Source organism: Scatophagus argus, chromosome 10, assembly GCF_020382885.2.
Source record: "Scatophagus argus isolate fScaArg1 chromosome 10, fScaArg1.pri, whole genome shotgun sequence".
Taxonomy (NCBI): Eukaryota; Metazoa; Chordata; class Actinopteri; family Scatophagidae; genus Scatophagus; species Scatophagus argus.
Window position 1 is genome coordinate 8,596,586 of NC_058502.1, and position 21,618 is coordinate 8,618,203.

The following is a 21,618-nucleotide window of genomic DNA, read 5'->3' on the forward strand; positions in this document are numbered from 1 at the left end:
CAGACAACAAAGAAAAACATGGAAAATGCAAAAATACAATTAGCAAAATGAAATGAAGGATTCTCCGAATGAAAGCAAAGATTATGTCCAGTGTATTAGTTGCCTTTGGTTTACCTTGTCCCCACAGGGTGATGCACTGTTGCTCGTGAGTCTGGCAGATGCCGTTATAGCAGTAGCCTTCGACGTTGTGACAGGCGTGCCCATCATGCAGATAAACATTGGCTGGGCAGTGAGGGTTGGCACCAGTACAGAACTCTGGCAGGTCGCAGGAGTTACTGGATTCTCGACACTGGGTGCCAGCCGGTTTCAGCTGTAAACACACACAGTACAGGAAGCTCTTTCAGACCTGCAACACTGCTGACTTCACTGATCTGTAAAAGGTTTCTGGGCTTTGTAATTATTGTGTCTTTACTGAAACTTGACAGGTCTGTGCAAATGTACAAATAGAGTAACAATGCTTTTGCATTATTTGGCATGTGGCGTGCGAAAGGAGGGGATAGCAATGAACAACAACTGTAGGACACAGGGGTAGGAGTCTACTGCCACGCTTTGAGCAAAATACTAAGATCAGTAAGCTAACATGCTTACAATAACAATGCTAAGCAGTATAATAACTCACATGGTTATAATAATAACCATAATGATTTGCTAGTTAGAATTTAACACAAAGTGCAAGCTGAAGCGGATGGGATTCTGGTCATCAAATAAAGTATTGGACAATTTATAATTTTGACCTGATGATGCCACTAGGGGAAGAGTTAGAAGCTCACAAAAACTATTACAATTCATCCTAAGTGGGACATGAATGTTTGTATCGAATTTATACAATCTGGTCTGGGACTGCAATCATTGCAACCAATGAATTCATTAAAAAACACAAACGTGAACCCTGTGGTATTACTGGACGAAAGGCCATCCGGATTCTTCCTCAGGAAAACGTAAATGTTAGATATTTCAGTCTGGACCAACAGACTGAAGTGTTGGACCAACATTGCCATTCACAGAGCTCTGCTGCTAGACTGATTAAAAATAATATCAAGTAAGGAAAGTGTTCTCAGTTGTGATGGATTTTTAAATTGATTTTGCAGTTCAAGGCTCAATTAATGACCACAGTGAGTGTGAAGGACGATCACCTCAGCTTCTCTGGCGGATCCCTTAACAATAATAAGCAGTTAGAACTGATTTTAGAAACTAGAGAAGACTTCAGGCCGATTATAATTTAATTCCTATTTGCTCACATCTTTCATATTTTGCTGGATGAATGTTCAAAAATGTGTGATGATTAGTGGGATTATCAGTTGCTGACGTAAACACATTTTTATAAACCAATCTGACAAGAGAATAGCTAAATCGTGCACAGTACAGTACTGTTTAGGTTATACACACATTTCTCTCAAAATGGAGGTCTGTACAGGAACCTTTAATCGTTTAATCACCTTCAACAAATGTTCCTTTTCAAACAGAGGACACACATCTGAGATACTGAAAGATTTATGTAGAAAGTGTTGAAGAAAGTCACTGAAGTCTAACTCAGGAGTTTGCTGTGGTGGTGTGAGTTTAATCAAGTATACCGATCTACTGGTGAACTGACCGACAAAAGATTTCCATGTCAAAGCAAAAGACACACGGTGAAAATGAACTTAATGTAATCTAATTTGAGAAGTTGTCCGCTACTAAAACCTGCCTACTGAGCTAAAAGAGACAAAATTTAAAGGAACTGACACGAGATATTTAATAATATCCAACACCACACTGTTATGAGACTCTTAATAACCAACCAGACAGAATTAAATGAGTGTCAGGGAGTTTTTGGTCATGCACTTGAGTTAGGAAATGAAAAATGTCCATCTCTGCAATGGAAAGCTTTCTGCATTGTTCACAGGAGCACATGAGACTTTTTCAGCTATGAGAGTGGGGAAAAAGAAATCCAAATCTTAAATCAGGAAAAAGATGTCCAAAGTGGAGGGAGAATGCATAACTCCCCTGGGCTGCATGAAAAGCCTTACCCTGCAGTCTTCACAGCACTGTCCGTGGGCGCACACGGCATCTCCTTTGAGTGTGCATGTGGTGGCGTTGCAGCATGGGTTCATACATTCCTGGAATAAAGGAAAGAAAACCAAATAGTTAATAACATGTGGACCTGATCACCACTCTGGGGTTCATCTGTCAGCTGGTCCCTTTCAGACCAAGACTTTCAGGTCACGGGAGGGCATTTCCTGTCCTGTGGATTCCCACCTTGTTTACTCTGACCGGGAGACCTTTTGAGACATGTAGACATATTAACAGAAACTCATATGTTCTGGATTTAGGAATTCCTGAGACCTTTGAACTTAAAAAGGAGTGTGTTTAATGCAATGATCCATGTAAAAAAAAAAAATAATAAAATAAAGTGGGAACCGTGAAGCTGACAAGCAAAGGAAAGAAATCAGGTATAGCAGTTGGGAGGATGTGTGCTAAGGTCTTCAAGTCTGATCTGATGTAGACAGCGGAAAGATGTGACAGGGTTGACTATTAAGGTATCACGGACAGGAGCAGGAGAGGGATTTGAAAGCCCTTAAGAGGTGAAGATTGTAGACACTTCACCATGATGACAAGATCAGCTGGCCGTTGGCAGAAACCGATCAGAGAGGATACGTTGGGAAAAGTTGAGAGGGGAGTAATGCTGTAAAATACTTCAGGGAGGTGTTGCAATATTTATTTTTTATTGGACGCCCAAACACATCAGCTTTGTTTTCCAAGTAGTGTCAAATATCAACAATATAATTTATCTTCTTTCCACAAGGCAGTTTTGCTTGTGGGGCTCTAAGGTAATGGCGAGACATGTTGAAGGCTGGGAACTGGAGTAAACTGGATTGTTGGACATATAATTCTTGGTTGATGTGAGGTTTTATGAGTCTGGCTGTTTACCTCTTGGCCCTGACGTAAGCCTATTGTTTAGAAAGGAAAGAAAAGGCTTTCATCTCTAGGTCTAAGTGGGCTGGCAGTTAAAACAAGCAGGGCCTCTGTAGTGATATCATGTGGGTTATGAAGGAGCAAACTTTAAGAGATTGAGTTGGCAAATGTAAATCATATAGTTAGTCTGATGGTCGTCAAACACACAATGACTCCACTAAAATACTACCTACAGTCCCCTCAAAATGATGGGATACATAGTCATAACAACACTTAACCAAATAATCAAACACATTGTTGAGTCAGTCAAGTTTTAAGAGTTAGTTAGCAAATATGACTGAAGGCTAAACTACATATTACAGATTCTTTACGGAATACAGATTATTTTCTCTCTCTTTTTTGATTCAGATAATGTAGGGATTGTCATTTTAGCCAGTGCTGACTGCTGCGTTCACCGGTTACAGGAGTTTTACAATCCTAAAAGATTTCAAAACCCCTGTTGCATCACAGACATTTGGACAAACTTCATAGATGTTCTTCTCTCTAACCTCAAACACAGACACACCACAGGAGCCAGGGGGAGCAATGCACCACCTCACACGAAACAGATGTAAACAAAGTGGAGACTGAGGTGGTGCAACAACTTGCTGTAGATTCGCCTTGCAGTGAGAAAAACAAACAAACAAACAAAAAAAACCAGAGGGATAAACATGTCTCAAAGAGAAAGTAATTAAGGACATGGTCAAACTAGGTTTTACATTCTTAAGTGAGATAAAAAATTTAATTGTCAGTTTTAATATCCATCAACAGCAGTATGCTAGCTGACCTCAAGGGCTACAATGTTTATTGTTGCCTGGCAACACCACCAACTGCTCTGGGATGTCTCTCTCTTCCTCTGGCTAGTGAGGTCTCACTCTGAAGGTACTACCTGACCAAATCATCCAGATTTTAAAACCTAAATATCAAGCATATTTGATACTATCAAGGCAGCCCCAATCAGTCTGCAAACATCCATCCATCCATCTTCTATACCGCTTAGCCGTCAGGGTCGCGGGGGAGCTGGAGCCTATCCCAGCTGACTACGGGCGACCAGTCACCCTGGACTGGTCGCCAGTCAAGCGCAGGGCCAACACACAAAGACAAACAACCACACATTCACACCTATGGCCCAATGTAGAGTAGCCAATTAACCTAACGTGCATGTTTTTGGTATTGTGGGAGGAAGCAGGAGTACGCAGAGAAAACCCACGCAGGCACAGGGAGAACATGCAAACTCCACATGGAAGGGCCCAGACCGGGATTCGAACCTGGAACCCTCTTGCTATGAGGCGACAGTGCTAACCACCGCACCACCGTGCCGATCTGCATCCATCAACCTTGAGAGATTTTCGTTACATGTTCATCATCATGAAATCTCCTTTGGTTTTAGGCTTTAATAGACATGCAGCTGCCTTGTTTGCAACTGAGTGATACATGCTCTCCACATCTTTTTCTCACTTCAGTGTGTGTGTGTGTGTGTGTGCGTGTATGTGTGTGTGAGAGAGAGAGAGAGATAGAGAGAGAGAGAGAGAGCAAGAAACAAATTGTGTGTGCCTAGCTGGACACATGCATCAGAGCGTGCCCAGTTGTTTGGGTGGCACAGCCAAAGAAAGCTTATTTCAGCCTCAACCCGATTACGCTTTTGTTTGTTTCCTTTGTCACACAGTTGGACAGTGGTTTGATTAATGGGCCCTCAAAAAGGATATGACATCACCGTGGCAGCCTGTCAGGGCAATGCTCAACACATGTGGAAGACAAGGTGTGATGTAAATAAAACACTTACATCGGAGGCCTCGGGTGGCTTACTGAGCTTTTAGGTTACATCTTATACGGCAGTTTTCGGTGCTTTTAAGTCACAAAAACAATGTCAATTTCAAGAGAAAGTTTAATGTGAAGTTTGTTGTGGTTCTGGGTGATTGCTTACAGGACTTCTACCAGGACAGGCACCATTGTTTTCTTTAGACAATGTTTTTTTTAAAGGGAGTATCAAGTTAGAAAAGTTAGTACTTCTAAGTATTGGCATTTTTCTGAATCACATTAACTACACTTGGCTGAATCCTGACTGACCAAACACTTAAAATTGATTTTCATAACTGATTTTGTCTTGTAACTTTTGTTTATCTTCGAAAAACATTTGCTTTTTAACACACTGTTTCCCATTCAAATATTTATACACAGCTGCCCAGGACAACCACGGTGTTGGAGACCGATTCACTGAACTGAAACAAGTGAAGATGAAGGCCTTTGCTTTCGATCTTACCTCTGGCTCCCCGCAATCACACTCTTCTCCCTCCTCCACGTAGCCATTGCCACACTTCTGGCCACCATAGAGCACCTTGACCTCGGGCATGTTGTACAAACACATGCCGACGCCCTTCTCCAGACTGGCAGCAAGGTCCTTCTTACTGCATGTACTGAAAACTGTCGGGAATGGATACCTACGGGGAGAATGGAAGAACAAGGCTGACGGAACTGAAAGAACAAAGAGATATGATATTGAAAAAAGAAGAAAGAAAAAGTCCTGCTTCATGTGTGATTTTACTGTTGAAAAACCAAAATGATCTGGAGAAAAGTGGACTCATTCTATGGAGCCAGAACACAGACAGAGCTTTAGTCAGTCTGCTCATTCAAGAGGCCTTTTCTCCCAAATTTAATGGTCCACTGACATCGTATGAGCTCCAGTTCAATAGATTTTCTATCCTACTCAATACATAAGAGAAACATTTTCTCTGGCAGCTACATTTTCAAGAGGCATATCCTGGCCAGACTGGGACAATTTAAAGAGCTGACTGGAGGGAAGAGCATGAGGAGGAGTATGATGGATGTGGATCACTTGTGTGTGTGTTTGTGTGTACAGCATGTGCGTACGTGAAAACTTGATAAAATAGCAAGCCCGAAACCACACAATTTCTACCACATTAATTTCACTCTCTGGGTTTGCTTACCTGAAGGGCTGACTAATGTCTAATTTAGCGAGAGAAGAAATTGGACTTTGTATTGAAAACGAGAAAATGTTACGACTTTAAAGATGGAATTGTGAGATTGCCAATAACAGCTGAGATGCCAAGATGAATGGTTCTCCTGCTAGAGCATCTATAAGCCTAGGAAGCGAAAAATAAGAAGAGATTAAAAGTGAAAACAAAAGTAATATGTAGACGGATGTAGGGGAAAGAAAGGAAGGAATGAAATCGTTGATCACTGATAGAATTATGTTTCACCAGGGGTGGGGCCAGAGGGGGGATATGGGTGGTACCACCCAAAAAGACCGCAGACCATAAAGCAGACATACGCATAGCAGAAATATTGCTGTTTATCCAGAAAAACCACAAAGTGATGCAAAATGACCACAAAGAAAGGCAACCACCACAGAGAGATTGTTTGTTGGCCTCCCTTTTTAAAAACCCACCCCCGTGCTTAACCTCCTTTAAGGCCTGTGATCTTCTTTGACCTCTGTAAACACATTGGCAGGATGAAACACAAGCCACAGGACACACAATACATGCGGTACTACAACACAGAGTACGACAGTCTCAACCTCATGCTGAATGCCAGCTAACAAACAAGAAAAGCCTCAGAGAAGGACTGACAGAGAAAAGCAGGCTCTGGGGATGAGTATCTCACAGCTCACACAGTCACAGTGGGACAGCTTCAAAAAGAGGATGTGGCGGGCAGCAACGGCTAGCAGAGAGGATTGGCAGACATGGCACAGAGAGAGACAGCTGGCATTGGATGCTTGAAAAGCTTGACTTCACTGAGAAACATGTCATACTCGTACTTATGGAACGATAGACTGACTGGGGTCTTCAAACACAGCAGGGCGTGGAGACTGCAAAGTTCGCTGCTTGACAAGGCAGATTTTTGCAAATTCAACATCACACAAAATATGTTTGCGGAGCCCGGCTTTGCCTAAGGGGGATTTGGCTGCTGCAACTGCATGGATATTTCACTGCTCTTAGCTGACTATGGTGAAGCTCCTCCTGATGGGACTGGACATAACAGTGGAGGCATTCAATGATAAAGAGGACTGTTGTTTTACCAAGAGAACACAGATTTCCAAAGAAAAAACATCCTTTTCTAACAATCACCCTTTGGTAAAACCGCTGTGTCCAGTTCATTCAGGCTGGCTACCTTTGAGTGTTGCTTTCATCTCTGGCTGACCAAAAGCCAATCTTCCTGTCTCGTCTGTTCACATAATCCACTTGTTAGTCTTTTCTTTTTTTTTTTAACCGTAACACAGACAAACAGAGCTTTGCTGCCCTGTGCCTGCAGACGCATGCACTACATCAAGGACCGACAGGCTATGCAGATCAAATTATGGCACAAAGCAGACCAAACCCTTCTTAAATAGCATGGGCTGCCACTGATAACAGAACACAGACATGCTTAGGGATCTACATGAGGGGGTGGACTGTGCATGAGAGGTAAATAGAGTCTGTTCTCTATAAACTGATATTAATGGTAAAAGTTGGGGCGGGCATCTGTCAGTTTGTTCACTGAGGAAAATCAGATTTCTTTTAGACCCACATGGAAAGTATTAGCAAGATCCAGTTGATACATGAATGCTAAAAACAACATAAATTCAGGTGTCTCTGTATACAGCCATGCTTTGTTTGAGGCACAAGCAGAGGAGAGCTTATGTTTTGAAGGGCTAATTCCCTTCTGCAGACTACTGACTGATTTACCTTTGAGAAAAAAAACCCAGAAACATACTTAACTGAACAAGCATGCATCCACTATAACCTCTAACATAGTGTACAGCCATCCCATTGGTCCAGTGATGTAAAATACGAACAATGTGTACTAGAAAATGTCCACCAAAGTTGAGTCTAGCTGACTCACAAAATCAAAAAGTAAAGCAATATTACTGATTGGATTTTGAATGACCTTTAAAGCCAATTAAACACAGCTCTCTACCTATGAGCAATTAAGACATGCTCTGTCATTTATATGCCTGACAATTTAAAGTAGAGGGCACCTCAAGCAGTCATGACAGGAGCCAAAAAATAATTCTAATGATCTTCCTTGGACTGATGTCCAACGAGGCCAGTGATTGTGTATGAACAGGGCTTTGATAATTGAGCTCCTCTGCTAATTTGCAGCTGACATCCCTCCAGGTAACAGGTGCCCACTCCATCCTGGCAACAGATGCAGTGTCAGCCTCACAGGGTGTTCAGGGATGCTGCAAGAATATCCAATTTCCCCATCACCCACTGCCAGGTGTAGTTCTTAATGGAAATGAGCAGATACATCGAAGGAGTTTATTGTCCGATGCAGATGAGCACAAATGCATAATCAAGGACAGAATATGTTTTGGGGCTTTCCAAGTGTCTGTTCGCAACAGCTGAACGTCTGTGACTTTCAGAGGGAGGATGGAAAGTAATTTATGTGAATAGGAAAAGACAACATGACTGTTCACTTTGTAAGTGATGCAGATGATGCCTGTGGAAGTATGGAGAATGTGCAATTAGCATTCCAACTGGACAGAATGTCTTTGTAATGCTTATTTGTTGAACTTTTAATATATCATAAATGTAACTAAAGCCCACATGAATGTGGTTTCTAACTGCGTCTAAGACTGACTCAATTTTGAAAGTATCCGAAAGAAAAAAAAATCAAAAACAAACATGGCTTTTGTTAGTAGTTACTCACAGCTGCTATCAAGCTAGCATGTTAGCATTGGGAAATCTTAAGCTGCTGTTTGAGTCCAGTTACATGCAATGAATGCATTGGCAGAGTGCATGCAGGTAGGAAGGTACATACATAGGGAGACAGACAGGCAGGCCATGCAATGATCTGGCCCGAATGAAAGGCCAGCAACAGCCACAGAAACTGGACTTAACTGGCTTTAAATATTTATGACTAAATGAACATAAAATAAAAGATTAAGTAGGTAAATTATTATGCATCAAGAATACATTTAATTTATCAGTGTGTACATGTGGTTGTGATTACATTTGTGGCCCACCCAATTCAAACCAGTGAGAAGAGCTCTGTGACAACAAAAACACAGAAACCTGTCAAGAGTAAGAGGACCCTTTTGCTCATAGTAAGACGCTGCAAGTCCTTTAATGGGTTTTGTTTGGGTTGTGCCCATTTGCAGTATGTGTTCACTTACAGGCACGATCTCAATCAAAAGAAATAAAAAACCCTGAAGTCAATAACCATGTTCACACCACCACAATTTTGATAAACCTATAGAAAAACTTACTGTAAATCAGCATTGGATAATGTATTAAGAGCTGAGCTTTAGTCTGCGGCAGACCCACATCGAAGGTGTGTATTATCACAGCTGAGCCCACACGGCTGCTCTGCTATCCAGGAAATTAGCTGAGCAGAGAGTGTAGGTTTCCCTGGATAATATTAGCATAAAGTCCTGCACCCACTCCAGGTGTAGTTTGCTGGGGTGGAACTGATTTGACTGTGCACAACAGTTACACAAAATCTAATTAGTCACCTCATTTCTGGCCGTGGGTAATGTTTGAATGGCAAATATGTCATACATACATTTGTGATATAAACAAAGGAAAATGTATGGTGCTACAACACTGACAAGCAACAGACTCGATTAGCGCAGCTCTCACAGAGGGGGAAAACAGATTCAATCTACTTATCTACTCTGTTTTTTATTGGCTATGCCTAATCTATAAGAAAGCTAATAAAACATTTCAAATATGAACATTTTCATTAAGTAATATTTAAATGGAAATATATTTACACCCTCCCATGTTGCCATGTCTGCTACTGAGAACGGAAAAGTGCTTTTTCATTTTTGCAAGCAGTGCGCCCCAGTGGATTTTGCCTTATTGATCACAAAGCAAAGTACAAGTCTAACCTTTCCTTTTTTATTTGTAAGTATTTTCCATTCGGTGCTTCAGTCCAGTTGCTGCCTATCGTGGCACATTACTAAATATCCGTGTAATGTTGTGAAACCACTGGCCGGTATGTGTATTGTATAATTGTTTGTGCATATCCTTGAAATGAAACAAGTACCCAATCATAGACAAAAAAGCTTCATAGCACTATTAGAGGTCAAAGACTCCACCCAGAACCAGCATACTCTTCACTTGGTTTACCTATCTGCTGTAATGATGACCGTAGTCCTGGTTTCTCATATAATGGACAGGAAATGTACTTCATCAGGCAACTTTAATGGAGATGTTGAAGAATTGGAGGCAGGAGTCCGTGAAACAAAATGAAAAAAGTTTCACCAAACAACGTAAAAAGAAAACTCAGAGTAAACTGCCAGCAACTCTCCTTCTGCCGTGTACGAGTGACTTTCCTTTTATGTTCTCTGTCAACACATGCCATCTGCTCAGGTACGTACAAGGTAAGTGTCACCAAAAACAAAGCTTTCAAAGCATACACAACTTCAGACAAAGCATAGAGATTTTTGCTGAAGTGCTGACGATAGCAATTTATCTCCAGGCACATATCTGCACCCAAGAGTGCATCTACTGCAGAGCCGCTTTATACACTTCCTCCCCACACCTGACAGTGTTCAGTCACACAGTGCTTAGAGGACCCAATGATGATTATCTATTTTCACTTTCTTTAATTGAGCAAGCGATTCATACCAAACATCACAATCAGAACAGCAACAACAAAAACATCATATCATTCAACACAACCAAGCCCATATTCAGTGTTGTGTACAGCTTATCAACTGACACACTGTCCGGAAATTAACAACATAATGGTTTTCAATAGTGATGTAATATTGCATTTCCATTAAGTTGGGGGACTAACAAGACACAGAATAGAGGAAAAAATGGTGAAATATCAAAACAGCAGATGTTGAGACATGCTACATTTTTGCCCTAATAGGTCATGCTCGAAAAACACTGAATTCTACATTTCCCATAATGCAACCGATTAGCAAACACTCCAACACTCCTTTCCTCCTTTGAAACCTGACATCTCAAGTTTGCTGTGCAGACTTTCTATTAGAAATAATTAAGTCCCGTGCCTGAGATAACCTTGATAACAGCATCAATGAGAGCCTCTCCAAAGCCACAGACATACAATTAAATATCTGCTTTCACAGGTTGAGTATTCCTGCTAGTGATGAGCAAACTGAATTGCATATGTAAACTCGGTGGATCACTAGAGCATTAATCTAAGGCTTTACAATGTCCTGAAAGGCAGAGATCCAGTCTCTAGTGCACCAAGCAGCTTTTCCTGGCTCTACAGCCATATGTGCCATGCAGATGATTGCTGTCAGCTTGATCAAGTCAGTGTGAGGCCAGGGGGTTCAGAGGAGGAGGAAATATCAGGGTTTATAACAATAATAAATAATAATAACAAGCTTCATTTACATAGCTCTTTTCAAAAGCAAGTTTACAAAGTGATTCACAGCCATAAAAACTGGTAAAACACAGCGCAGTTACAAAAAAAATAAATAATTGAGCTTAAATAATTAAAAGCCATTTTATGAAAACGAGTTTTAAAAGACTTTTAAAACATGACATTAAAGTGGCCTGTCTGAGTCCCAATTCCACAAATGAAGAAGAAGAAGGCATGAGAAATGTGCACATATTTGTTGGAGGAGGTTAATTTATTTCAGGGGTATGAGTTCTAGCAATCTAGATGGTTATAGACATGACTGAGAGCTTGCACATCCGCTGAATGAAAGAAATTACCTAATCTTAGCAGTACTGATTTGGCAAATAGCTGATTTGGTGATATTGCTAAAATGTTTAGAAAGGCTCAGGTCCGAATCAAAGATTACTCCCTTTGGGCACACTGCAAACCATGGGAAACTAAGGTCTGATTTACACAAGACCTTATGGCTACAACACAGGATGTGAGCGAAGAAACTGAGGCGAGGTCTGATGGATTTACAGATTTAACAGATTTGTGGATCATCAGCATAAAAATTGAAAGAAATACTAGACTTGCAGATAACCTGAACCTGTGGAAACGTGCGAAATGGATGTGTAGCTCGTACGTTTGTAGGCTCCATGAGTGACATGAAGCTGTCTCTCCTGCTCTCCAGTCTGCACCACAGACTGACATGCATTTAGTCCAGCTAAGCAGGAGAGACAAGCCTGACCTTTCAGGAAATGTTAGGCTGCAATGCTGGCAGGAGCCTATGGTGATTAAATATCAGGACGAAAAGCAAAACACAAGCTAAATTTACTGCAACCATTCACCCACCAGCAAACCTAGCTTGCTTTCTCTCTCCCCTCCTCGGCAGAATGTCGTCAGATAATGACATTTTGCACCTTCTCACCTCACCTGCACTCTGTCATTTCAACAAGAAAATAACAAGAGTCACAAGCTACCTCATATTGTGTTGACAAAGAAGTCACCACTTGACCTCAAAGCCTAGCCACAGCTACCTGCTGGGCTTCATCTTTCTGCTCAGTAACACATACAGACTCAGGAAAGTACTTCTGAGTTTTTTCCCCACGTTCATATGATGCAACTCTTGGCTCAACTTGTAAAAAACATCACCACTTCAAAATGTCCATGTAAACCACTGTTTCTCTCCTCTGTCCCTCAAATTTCCACTCATTGTTATGACAGAAATCCCCCGTGGCCAGTCTTCATGGCTTACATGCCTGTCATAAACATCCATGTGTAGCCAAATAATTTCTTCATTGTCACCTCTGTTTGTGTCTCACTCTCACCTCTCTCTTTGTCTTTCTCTTCCTGCTTTACCTCTGAGGGAGATAAAAGACAAGCAAAAGCACCGCTTCCTCACTCCGCCTGTCTATCCAGGCATAAAGCACCTCTCTGCGGATCTCTCTCCGTGTGTCCTGGCCCTGATTACAGCTGGCAGCGTCACTGATAATCACGTCATTTAGATGCAGCCTGTCCTCTCCTCCATTAGCAAGTCTAAAGCTGAGAGTATCCCATATACTGCCAAATGAGTTACACTGCTTTACAACAATGTGTTTAACATTCTGCAGGCATTTCTGCAGAGGGTCAAAGGAGGCTGCAATTATATGTAAAGAAGAAAAAACAGATCTGTGATGGGGGAAATGAGTTCTAGATTGGTTTGTGAAATTATCAGTTTTGTCAACAGGAAACTGTGTGAATTCCGACTGATAGTTCAGGAAATTCAATTTGGGAGAAAACTGGATAAGCATGGCTTGAACTTGCATAACGGCTTGAACAAATTGTTTCCCATGACAAGCTTCAAACCATAAACTGGCTCATAATCAGAGGCAGCCCAACTGATATCATCTCAAAAACATTGTCTAGACAACATAGCTGATCTCTCACTCTGAACAAAGGAGGTCCATAAAACATAAGATAATTATAAGCTTAAAGAAGTCTTAACTAAACTTTTATTGGCGTCTTAGTGGCACCAGAACAAGGTACAAACACAACACTGATGAGGACAAATGTGTTAGCAAAAAATCACCTATTTACACAGACACGGAGTAATATCAGCATTCATTTGGAATTGTGCTTTTGGTGACCCGACGAATGCAAATCCAATGCCCACTCTCCTTTTAGCTCATTTTTAGTCTCCACCAACCATTAGCTCCTATCAACTATGATCCATTATGTTCACCAGCTAGTTGAGTGTTTTTGCTGCACACAGCTGCCTGCTGCTGCTGGAAATATGGTTGATGAGAGATGCAAGATGCTAAAACAGTCCATAAATTCACAGTCCAACATTTTACCAAACGTTTTACCAAAAATTGGACTGTGGCTGAAAGCTAGATGGCACCGCACTGGCCTCCACGAGATTGTAAAGACACGTCTCCCTGACTCAGTGAAAAAAACAAACTACTACTTCTATCTATCTATCTTTCAGTTTTCATTGTGTACTTCTCACTTCTGATGAGGCAACTTGGACTGTTTACCTTATGAACATCATCATAAAACTCAATCAAATTGGGTATTCAATTAAAGTATTAATAATTAAAAGGGGTAAATATTGATACTTGGAGTTGGTGCATCAACATAAAATTTCTAGGCAAAATGTCACTGTGCCACTGTGTATGGATTTATCTCACACCCTTCCCTTAGCAAACAGAGAAGGGAGTTTCAGAATGAAAGGTCGCCTCTCTCAACTTAATGTGTCTAATCTCAATTATGTAGCAGGGAGTGCTGAAAAGAGGTGACTGTGCCTCATTAACCTATAAAAGAATTCAATAATACCGTGACTCATTCTAACCCATTTAGATCATGTAGTCATTTTTCTAAACTCTCTCCATGACATCGTTAAACATCTCAGGCTGGTGATGAGCTGAAGCCAAGTTGTTCATATGTGAAACTGCACTGCATAAATCCAGTGGTGCTTTGCTTGCATTATACTGTTTTTTCTCTGAAATAAATGTTGTAAGATGAGCTCACTGTTGCCAGCAGCTGCACAAACAAGCATAGTTTTCGACAGCCCTGCCTTCCTAAAACCTCATTTGTGTCTATTTGTATGGTAAAAGTTTTTCTTGGACAATCCTGGTACAGATTTGTGACTTTTTTGAAGGATGCACTCATAAGCCACTAGTGGTTTCTACAGTGTCTCTGCTGATTTCTGAGCATAATTAATGCTTTTATCTACTTTAAAGATTAGCGTTAAATGACAAGAGCTGCAACTAGTGAAAGCAAAATCACACATCCACAGGGACTGTGTTCAAAATCTGTTCATTGCTCTAAACTCAGATGTTAACTTCTATGATTTTAGCACATCGTTGTTAATGGAAGTAAGTTCAGAATAGACTGCAAATGACTGAATGAATGTATTTACCTGTTTCTATCCTTCGGTTTATTGAGCTTTGCCTCATCTGTTTGTCCACATGGTGTAACTGTGTGTTTCATCCATGCAGCTGCAGCTCCTCCTTTAGAAACATTAAGTAGCAATTCAAAGAGGAGCTCGGCTCCCAGAAATCAGAACTGTTCTGATCACCATCTGACTATTCATACACCTGCGACATGTTAATAATGACCAATATGTATTGGTCTAGTCAATTCATCAGTCTAGACATAGTTCCTTCCTCATAAATGCATCATGCACAGACTACTACAGTTTTAGGTTTTTCAAGACTAGATGAGAACTGAGAAAGATGTGGGTGTGACAGACCCACAGTTTTGGTCCTGTCTGTAGTTTAGAGGAGTTTTCACTTGTAAGTGCATGTTGCACAGTTTTGTTCCTAACTCTGAGTGTGTTTGCAACTTTCTCTACATCTCACCAACACCGTCTCGAAGTCGAACAGCTAAAGCATGGTACCCTTAGCTCGACCTGAGAGGTTTATAAGATCTGGCAACCTTTCTTGTTATAGTCTCAAAGTCCCCATTATCATGCATTATTTAACCTCCACTGATACTATTAATGTCTGGCACAGATGTAGGCTAGTACTGACGCTGGTTTGTGTGTGGAGGGAGGGTTTGTGTCAGCAGTTTCTTTGTTGATTTAGATTCTGAAATAGTAACAATAGTAACTGTGTCTTTCAGCCCTTTGTCTCCATCTTCTTCACAACGTTATGAAGTCTATCCTGACCACATTCATCTGTGGCTTTTCAGGACTTACCATCAGACAAGCCGGACTGGCACCGGACCAACGGAGAAATCTGGTATTGAACTCTTGGTTCCCCTTATCTGCTTGCTGTTTACTAACAGTCACAGAGTCCATCACTTGCAGCAGCACTGTTATCTCAGCAACCCAGGCAACAAGAGTAGAATGCTAGAGCAGTTGCTTTAGTCTCAGGCCAAAGTGTGTGTGTCTGTGGGTGTTTATATGCGTGTTTGAACCACATCTCACACAAGAACACAAAAACAATGGAGCATCATGTTCAGATGAAAATTATCTAAGCTTCACAAACAGTTGAGCTTCATCAATCTTTTTTTTTTTTTTGACTGTTCAGGTGCATATCAAGCTGCTAATTAATTTGAAAAAGTTAATAGCTGTGCGTGAAACAAAGCTGTCAAAGGGTAACTGTTTAAACCAGTGCAGCCACAGCAGAGAGAAACAGCCTTAAGTCCCAAATTTAAACCTGTCTGAGCTAATGATTTTAAATCTGAAGCCGCTTTTGCCGACTTTGTTTCCAGCACACATTCTATTGGAAGAAACAACAAACTGAATTGAAAAAAATCTAATTAAATCACTCTAAAACTACTACAATCCATATATAAATCCACATGTCTACATATAAAGAAGTGAAATGCTCCAAAACCCCACATCTAACATAATTATTGTAATGACAGTGTAGCGCAGGGAACATTTATTTTGAATTTTACCCTAATTAAAGCTACCGCTGCCAGTCCAGTCGTATAAACATTTATGACACATTTGTCTTAACTTTAAAACGTAAAGCTTGGAGCATTATGATCTCTTCATAGATACTGTTTTGTATGAAAAAAAATGCTTCTCACCCTGTGGAGGGAGTCATTATGCAGCCGCCGCGATCAACAGTCATCCTGCAGCCGCAGCCGCGCTCTGGGGTGTCGTGGTTCATGCCAAAATTGTGTCCCAGCTCGTGTGCCAAAGTCACGGCTGCACCCAGTGGGTTCTCGGAGTGATCCTGCGATGGGAATAAAGGGCACCCCAGAACATGTTAATCATGTGTAATCTTGCATGTTTGACTATGTGTGAAATTCAATCAAAGTTACTTGATTTTTTACTCAAAGCATCTTTGAGTAAAAAGCAAGCCAAACTGAAGTGCACCAGCACTGACAACAAGGGAATAAAGAAAAATGCAAAGTTCAAAGAAGACAATTTCTAAGCTGCAGATTCCCCAAATAGTTCAGTAACTGTCCGATCTGCCTGCTCATCCGTCTTCTATTACTCATCCTCCTCATGGAGGCCTGAATTCATCTGCCATTCCATTACCCCTGCAGACCCAATCATAGCCACTGCTAGTGGAGACAGCTACTGCAGTAAGCTCCATAAACCTACTGCTGTATGACTCGTCGCTGTATTGATAAGCGAGACAACTTCCCTTCACAAGGCAGACAGAAAGAGAGAATGAAGAGAGAAAGGTGGAAGTTTCAGCCCCACACAAATTTGTAGACAGACAGGTTGAAAGGGAGACTGGGAGGACAAAGCAGACAGAGACGGTCGTCATCATCATTGTGTCATCCGTTTGCAAAATTAGATAGACTTATATTTTTTACAGATTACGCAGCTCAATACACCAAGCACAGAATTTTTATTTACTTCATGGGTGATTTTGTATAAATTTCCCACATGTATTTTGGAAAAAACATTCTCCTTGACATTATCACAAATTTGACATTTTGAGAAATATGCTTACTAGAGTTAGCTTGGCTCAGCATAAGAAGCTCACTGATTAACACACTGTGTTCTGTTTGTTAAGCCGTACAAAATTGAAAGCATAAAAAATGTCAAGCCTGTGTTTTAAAGGAGAACATACACCAATCTGCTACAACATTAAAACCACTGACAGGTGAAGTCAATGACATTAATCATTTTTACAATGCAATGTTCTGCAGAGAAACCTGGGCAATCATGTGGATGTTCTTTGAAACACACCATCCACCTAAACACTGCAGACCAAATACACCCTCCAAGGCAATGGCTCTTACCCTCAGCAGCAGCCTCCCCCCAGCTGGAAAATGTACCCCATTACATTTTGAAAACAGCTCAGTAATGTCTCAAAGACCACAACAGCAGCCTGCAGACTCCCCAGATGCCAACCTGGTTGAGAAGCTGTGGCATGAACTGGATTAAGCCCAACCCACCCTCCCATCTGGAGGTCCCACCCTCAATGGACAGGACCCAAATGATCTAACAATCCAATGTCTTGGACCGCAAAATACCCCTAGAGCTCCTGTGTTAATGTTATGTTATTATTTCTTGGCTGCCATGCAAGAAGAGGAGAGTCCAGGAAGTTCCTTGATCTCAATACCTTTGGACAGAGCCAGGCTAGCTGTTACCCCATGTTTACATCTTTTGTGCTAAGCTAAGATAACCAGCTGCTGTCTTTATCAACAAATAGCTTCTGTACAGAGATGAGAGTAGTATAAATACTCTCACCTGACTCTCGGCCAGAAAGTGAACTTGTACATTTTCCTAAAATGTTAAACTATTAATTTAATGAACTAACTTGGTAGCTCTAACTTGATTGATGAATACTTAATAATGTACATGACTCAACATTGCAAATTTGGCAACCACAGAGAAAGAGGTCGCCCATGAAACTACATGAGAAAATCACATGCTCCCTTTGAAGGTGGGGTCATAAGTCAAGGTTGAGGGCAAGCAGTTTTATTTTCTGCTCTGATTAAAGAGCAGAATCATGGGGAGCTGCATGCCGCCTTTAAACAAGAAAGATGGGAAAACTTTTACTCTGCCTCTGTCATGTTTATCAGTGTGTCTCCATATGTTTGTGTGTGTGTGCAATTTCTAGCTGAGCGCTTCCTCAAAAAAAAAAAAAAGTGTAATATCAGAGTCAGCAGAAATGGATGAAACTCTTGGAAGCCACAGTCATTACTTTGGAGCAGCTATAAGCCCATTGTTGTGATGGTGAGAATTTGATAGTGCTGGTTCCGAGAAATGCTCTGATAGTCAATCTGATATCAGTTCCAGCCATGTGAGAAAATAACTCCCAGACAAGAATATCTTCTAAAAGATTTTACTGTCACAGTTCAACCCTAACGATTCACACATAAAGACCTATGCAAGTTTGTCTGAAAAAATAAATAACATTTCAGCAAATAAAGTAAAGGAACATGTGGCCCAAATAGAGGATTTGAGGCTGATTTACACACGTGCTAGAGTATGGTTTGAGAAATGGTTCATGTCATCTGGCCGCCCTCTAACTGGTTACATGGCCCTTTAATCTCAGTCCAAACCATCTGCCATCTGGAAGTAATGGGGAAGACAAACATCTGGAGACGCCTCAGCACAGTCACGGCCGGCAGAAAACATATCTATTAAGGGAGGATGCACATCTGGGCTGGGGCGTAATGGCACTGGGCTGATAACCACTTTGCGATTTGGCATGGGTGTCAAGCGCTACAGCGGGAAGAGGAGCCCTACAGGCAGCTATTTGTACAATAATTTAGTGTACCTGGGGTGATGCACTGTTGTGTTAAAAAAAATGCATTTTGATTCAAATGAGTGACATAAACAATTCATCATCTCATCAAAATGTAAATGTGGTTTGCTTTAAATTCTGTGGCCTTTGATTTACCCTCCCCCCGGCACTCCACCAGCCCTTTTTAGAGATGTCACAGGAAAGCTTGATTGAATGACTGCAGGACTTCAAATGACCTTACAAAGATGTGCGTGTCTGCACTTCGATCCTCCTTGGAGTATATCTTTACTACGTGGGTGTTCTTGATAATGATGCAGACATGAATGTTGAGGGAGCGCCAGCGCAAGTATCATAACGTTTAAAAGCATGACTTCGGGCCAGACCTGTCCGTGACAGTGTAACACCTTTTCAGTGTAACTCACGTCTCAACCGATACACACTGACACAATCAGGCTACACAGACAAAGAGTGGGGCGGAGGTATGGTGGGAGTACAGAGAAGGTTTCATACTCACCATGACAATACCTCCAGACTGCTCAGCTGTGCACATGCTCATAATGGGCGCCATGCCAATGGTGGTGCCCTGGAAGTAAACCCCACTGAAAAAGACAGAGGACAGGAGTAGGGTGGAGAGGAGATAAAAATGTTACAGGAGGAAAGTGTTAAGATCCAAAGGACTATACGAGAATCTTTTAGCTTGATGTGCTTACTAAGTGTGAATTCATTACTGCAGCTGATTTTCCAAAGCACTAATAAGGTTTAATTTCCTACCAGGTTAACTTTAACTTTGTTACACACATCATGCTGCCTGAAAGCAATTAATGTACAGAACCATATTTCAATGCTAGCACTGAACTAAAGTGAACGCAGGTGAAGTAAAATGTCTGGTTTGATATAATGGTGTACTTGTGATACTGTAAGTTTTATTTACTGCTTGCGGCCTAAGTGCAAACACAATTATACCATATATGTTAATATGGACCCCAAAATGAGCAGTTGTTGTCAAAGTGATAACTGATGGGAATCCAAGTGAGCAATAAGTATGACAATAACATCCTTTCTGTGAAAAGGATCATTCTTAAGAATTGGTCTGCATGTTCCATCATAAGGGACCAGTGGACACTTAGTAAATGTCCCTTGCTTGTATAGTCTAAGGAATGTTGAAACTTTTAAGTACAATGGAGAAGTTGTGTCAAGTTGTGTGCTGTTTGAATATGGACTTTTTCTTTCAAGTTACAACATATTTTCATTTAATTCCAGTATGCTATGGAAATCAATGTACAGAAACACGATTTACATCCAGCAGAGAAATTAATGGAAAACAAAAAAATGGGAGGCACTAATGTAAAGTCTAAGCAATTGTGTAGCTAATAGCCCTTTAACGATCTGTTTTCATGCACCAAGATGAGCTTTTGTTTGTTCATTTCTGAGCTCAGTTTGTTCTGTTGTATCCCAACCTTATGAGCTGAGCGTTGTCATGAGGTTTCTGGGGCAGCAGTTTGACTTTCCTCCAGTCGAGGAACTCGTGTAGGGTGGTGAAGGGATCCTGGGTGATGGGACATTTATCAGAGTCACTCCACACCTCCAAGCCCACAAGGGCCACCCGGATGTCCAGAGCCCTGTAGAACTGAAGGGGAGTAGGCTGATGAGTGAAGAGAGCCAGTGTGGATAGAAAGGCCAGGAGATTCATAGATGTTAGAGTACACGAATGATCAAAAGAACTTCAAACAGATGTGTGAGACCGTATCGTAGTCTTTTTTTACCTTCGGTAACTCGATTCACTGAATTACATTTCACAATGGCAGCCCTGAAACCTCTCCTGTGTGCATCAGCGTCATGTTTTTCACATGATCAAAGCATGTCTTGTCAGTGTCTCTACCCATGCTTCTCTTACCATCTGCCAACTGTATCTGCTACTTATGGATCCACACCACTCACAGAGGTTGTACACAGACTAAAAGCAGCTGTTTTATTAGGACATTAATATATCACACAGTCAGCCCATTAATCTCTGCTGCCAGCAACATTTCTATTTTGAAAAAGTGATTTATCCCTCCTGTGCAAAGGGGAGAAGATGTTTTACCTTGTCCACGTAATTGGCTATCTCTGCCAGTCTCTGTTTCACCTTCTCCACGTCTCTCCCCTGTTTCTGAAACTGAAACCAAAATTGTATGTAATCAGTGCTAGAAATGGAAGATTAAAACAGCAACACCCACAAGAAGTTATGTGACATAAAGACATTAAATTTGGTGTAGTTACAATCATTTTCAGAACTAAAGCGCAAGAAACAACACAGGACACCCGCAACGGCAATACGTTTTACTGTGTGTTGAGCAGCTTGTCAAGCTGTGACCATCTGGATCTAGAAAAATGTCCTAGTGTTAGAAAGACGAATGGCATGGCCACAGGGAGCAGGTATATTGGCAGATCTGATAGCCTGCAAAGCTTTGGATCCAAACTGCAGCAAAGTCAGACCCTCTATTTCCATCCTACCGTGCATCCACCTGCATTTGGAGCCTGACAGGATACTCGATCCCTTATCCTTTTTCCTTTTTTACATTTCCTTTCTTTCCTTTCAGGACGGCGGCATTAGCAGAAGGTTGCCAGGAGGAAACCCCTCAACGAGTTTTTTATTGCTTACAGGAGACTCTTCTGTGTCCACAAGACTTTTTCCAGTTTCCTGTCTGGTCAGCAGGGGAATCGTTCAGCACTTCCTGTCAAAACCGAGCTTCTG

At 41.3% G+C, this 21,618-nt stretch overlaps 1 protein-coding gene across 3 annotated transcripts in view; it reads right to left on the bottom strand.

The window, feature by feature from the left end:
* Positions 1-21,618, bottom strand: part of adam12b (ADAM metallopeptidase domain 12b) — a 73,047-nt gene that overhangs the window by 15,435 nt on the left and 35,994 nt on the right. For all 3 annotated transcript variants that reach the window (XM_046402003.1, XM_046402004.1, XM_046402005.1), the window contains 7 exons: positions 20,968-21,039; positions 20,342-20,511; positions 19,399-19,483; positions 16,258-16,406; positions 5,192-5,369; positions 2,007-2,096; positions 115-310 (listed from right to left, as the gene is read on the bottom strand). In XM_046402003.1, the coding sequence (XP_046257959.1) occupies positions 115-310; positions 2,007-2,096; positions 5,192-5,369; positions 16,258-16,406; positions 19,399-19,483; positions 20,342-20,511; positions 20,968-21,039 (940 nt within the window). The remainder of the gene's footprint in view (positions 1-114; positions 311-2,006; positions 2,097-5,191; positions 5,370-16,257; positions 16,407-19,398; positions 19,484-20,341; positions 20,512-20,967; positions 21,040-21,618) is intronic.